Source organism: Hydra viridissima, unplaced genomic scaffold (assembly GCF_058129835.1).
Source record: "Hydra viridissima isolate aposymbiotic clone 2 unplaced genomic scaffold, HvirCarnegie_v1 scaffold_15, whole genome shotgun sequence".
In the NCBI taxonomy this organism is placed as follows: domain Eukaryota; kingdom Metazoa; phylum Cnidaria; class Hydrozoa; order Anthoathecata; family Hydridae; genus Hydra; species Hydra viridissima.
The window spans coordinates 4976584-4978539 of record NW_028324314.1 but is presented as its reverse complement, the minus strand read 5'-3'; the positions used below and the strand labels follow the sequence as shown (position 1 = coordinate 4978539).

The window sequence follows — 1956 nt, the reverse complement described above, 5'->3', positions numbered from 1 at the left end:
TAATTCATACCCTCCAAAAAATTCATCTTTATAAAATTTGCTTTGATTGTTACCCATCTTTTTTAATCGTCGTCAATTATTTTACTCGAATTCAATTTTTTTCAGCAAAGGGAAAATATTCGTGTTTTTGGAGCATCGTGTCCATTTTCAGTTTTGCCGACATTTTTTTCTTTTCTTCCCAATCGCAGTCCAATTCAAGAACGCGTTTGTCGATCGCTCTCAGCTTTTCTTGCTTGTTCAAATGAACCCACTCTCTGTTGCGCTCTTTGATTTTTTTCTCCATCCTCGAAAAGTCATCCTCTTTTTCTTCCCACAACATCGCGTAAAGCTCGTCTCTTTTTTCATCGCTGTACATTTCAGGAATTTTGAACGAGCCACTCTCATCCTTGAACGCAAGAGCCTCGAGCTGTCTTTTCTTTTTCACATCAGGCTCTCTTTTGCTGCACTCCAGAAAAAACGGGTGAAACGTCATTTTATTTAATGATCTCAATCTTAATTCCTTTTTCATCTATTTTTCCGTTTCGCTTCTCAAAATAATTGTTGCCATGTCCCGTCTCTTTCATCGCTTTGTAAAGAGAGCCGTATTCGATCACTTCTCCTGTTTCAGCGTGCGTCATTTTTACAGCCACGGAATTGTTTCGGATCAAACGGAGCCTTTCGTATTTGGAATCTATCGGCTTGACATCCTCCATCATCGCATTTTTGTCGATCAGATGGTTCTCCAGCGCAATCATCGCCAAACCCATTTTGCTTTTCGACGTTTTGGAAACGCCGTTTTCGATAAGTAAATTTTTCAAATCCTTTTTCGTATAAATCATCCCTTTTATTAAGGATTTATTTTTTCTCTTAGTAGACAACGTTCATTTTGTTTCCGTCGGATTTGATTCTGAGCAGCTTTTCAGAGATCAACTCAGCAAAGGCTTGAGTGTCTGCAGGAACGTTTGCGTTAAAGGTGGCTTTAATTTGCAAGTCCAACACGGTCGATTTTAACCTCTCAGCCTGCTTGCTCACGTCAAAAACGAAAATAGGACAAATGTGTCTGTAGTTCAGCGCTGTTATATTCGGCTGGGCGACAATTTCGCTTACTCCAAAAATCTTGTTGTCAAACTTGCATGCGTCTCTGTAAGCCCTAGAAAATTTTTTGTTTGTAAAGGCCAAGACGTAATCCACAGCAGGATACCTTTCGCTGTTTAAGGTCACATACATGTTTTTTAAATCGCAGTGGTTGAATACGGAAGGGTTTAGATCTTGACTGCCGTCTTTATTGGTCTGAAATCCAACAATGATGTACCTCGGTCGTTCACTGGCTGATCTAGCACTTAACCTCCAACTGAACGTATTGGACACTGGCACGGAAATGGTGTCGCACTGTCTAGATCTAAACGACAACGGAACGTCCACTTTGGACTCGATGAGTTTGTAAAGACGGTTGTTTGCCATAACAGAGGGAGTGACATGAGGCATAAACAAAGACAGTTTGCTCAAGGTTACTTTTCCTGCGACTGTTGCTTCGCTCTTAAAAATCGCATCAACGTCGCTCTTTCTTACAAGGGTTATTGTGTGCTTGAATCCGTAAAGAACTTTTTCGTAATCTTCACATAAACCAAAAATATGCTTCAAAGGAATGCAAAATGAAAAGCTTCCTTTATCAGCAGGCTGCTTAATGATGAAATCCTGTCATGCGCTAAAACCGCTATTGCCTACAAGATCGGCAAGGGCAGTGTTATCTCTATTCCACAGCTGATTCATTCCTTCCGACACTTGGAACTCTACAGGATATTTCAGGAAACCCAACATGGTAGTGGCTTGACCTGGACTGTATATGGTCTCAATTTCTTGATTCGACAACTGATAAGAAATCTGACTGAACAGGTGCATGATGCCGTTGTTAACAAGAGTAACCACATCCGCATTCGCATAAGAAGTACCGTCTGCTTTTGTCAGTCTTCCTTCCAC

At 40.8% G+C, this 1956-nt stretch overlaps 1 protein-coding gene across 1 annotated transcript; it reads right to left on the bottom strand.

Moving 5' to 3' along the window:
• Positions 1–846: 846 nt before the first annotated feature.
• Positions 847–1440, bottom strand: LOC149878322 (uncharacterized). The gene has a single exon (XM_090072523.1). It carries the CDS (start codon positions 1438–1440, stop codon positions 847–849), a length of 594 nt encoding a protein of 197 aa, XP_089928649.1.
• Between the last annotated feature and the right edge of the window lie 516 nt (positions 1441–1956).

Bases quoted from the DNA above. Each gene is read 5' to 3' on its own strand.
- LOC149878322 (XM_090072523.1), bottom strand. From the start codon at position 1,440: ATGGCAAACAACCGTCTTTACAAACTCATCGAGTCCAAAGTGGACGTT.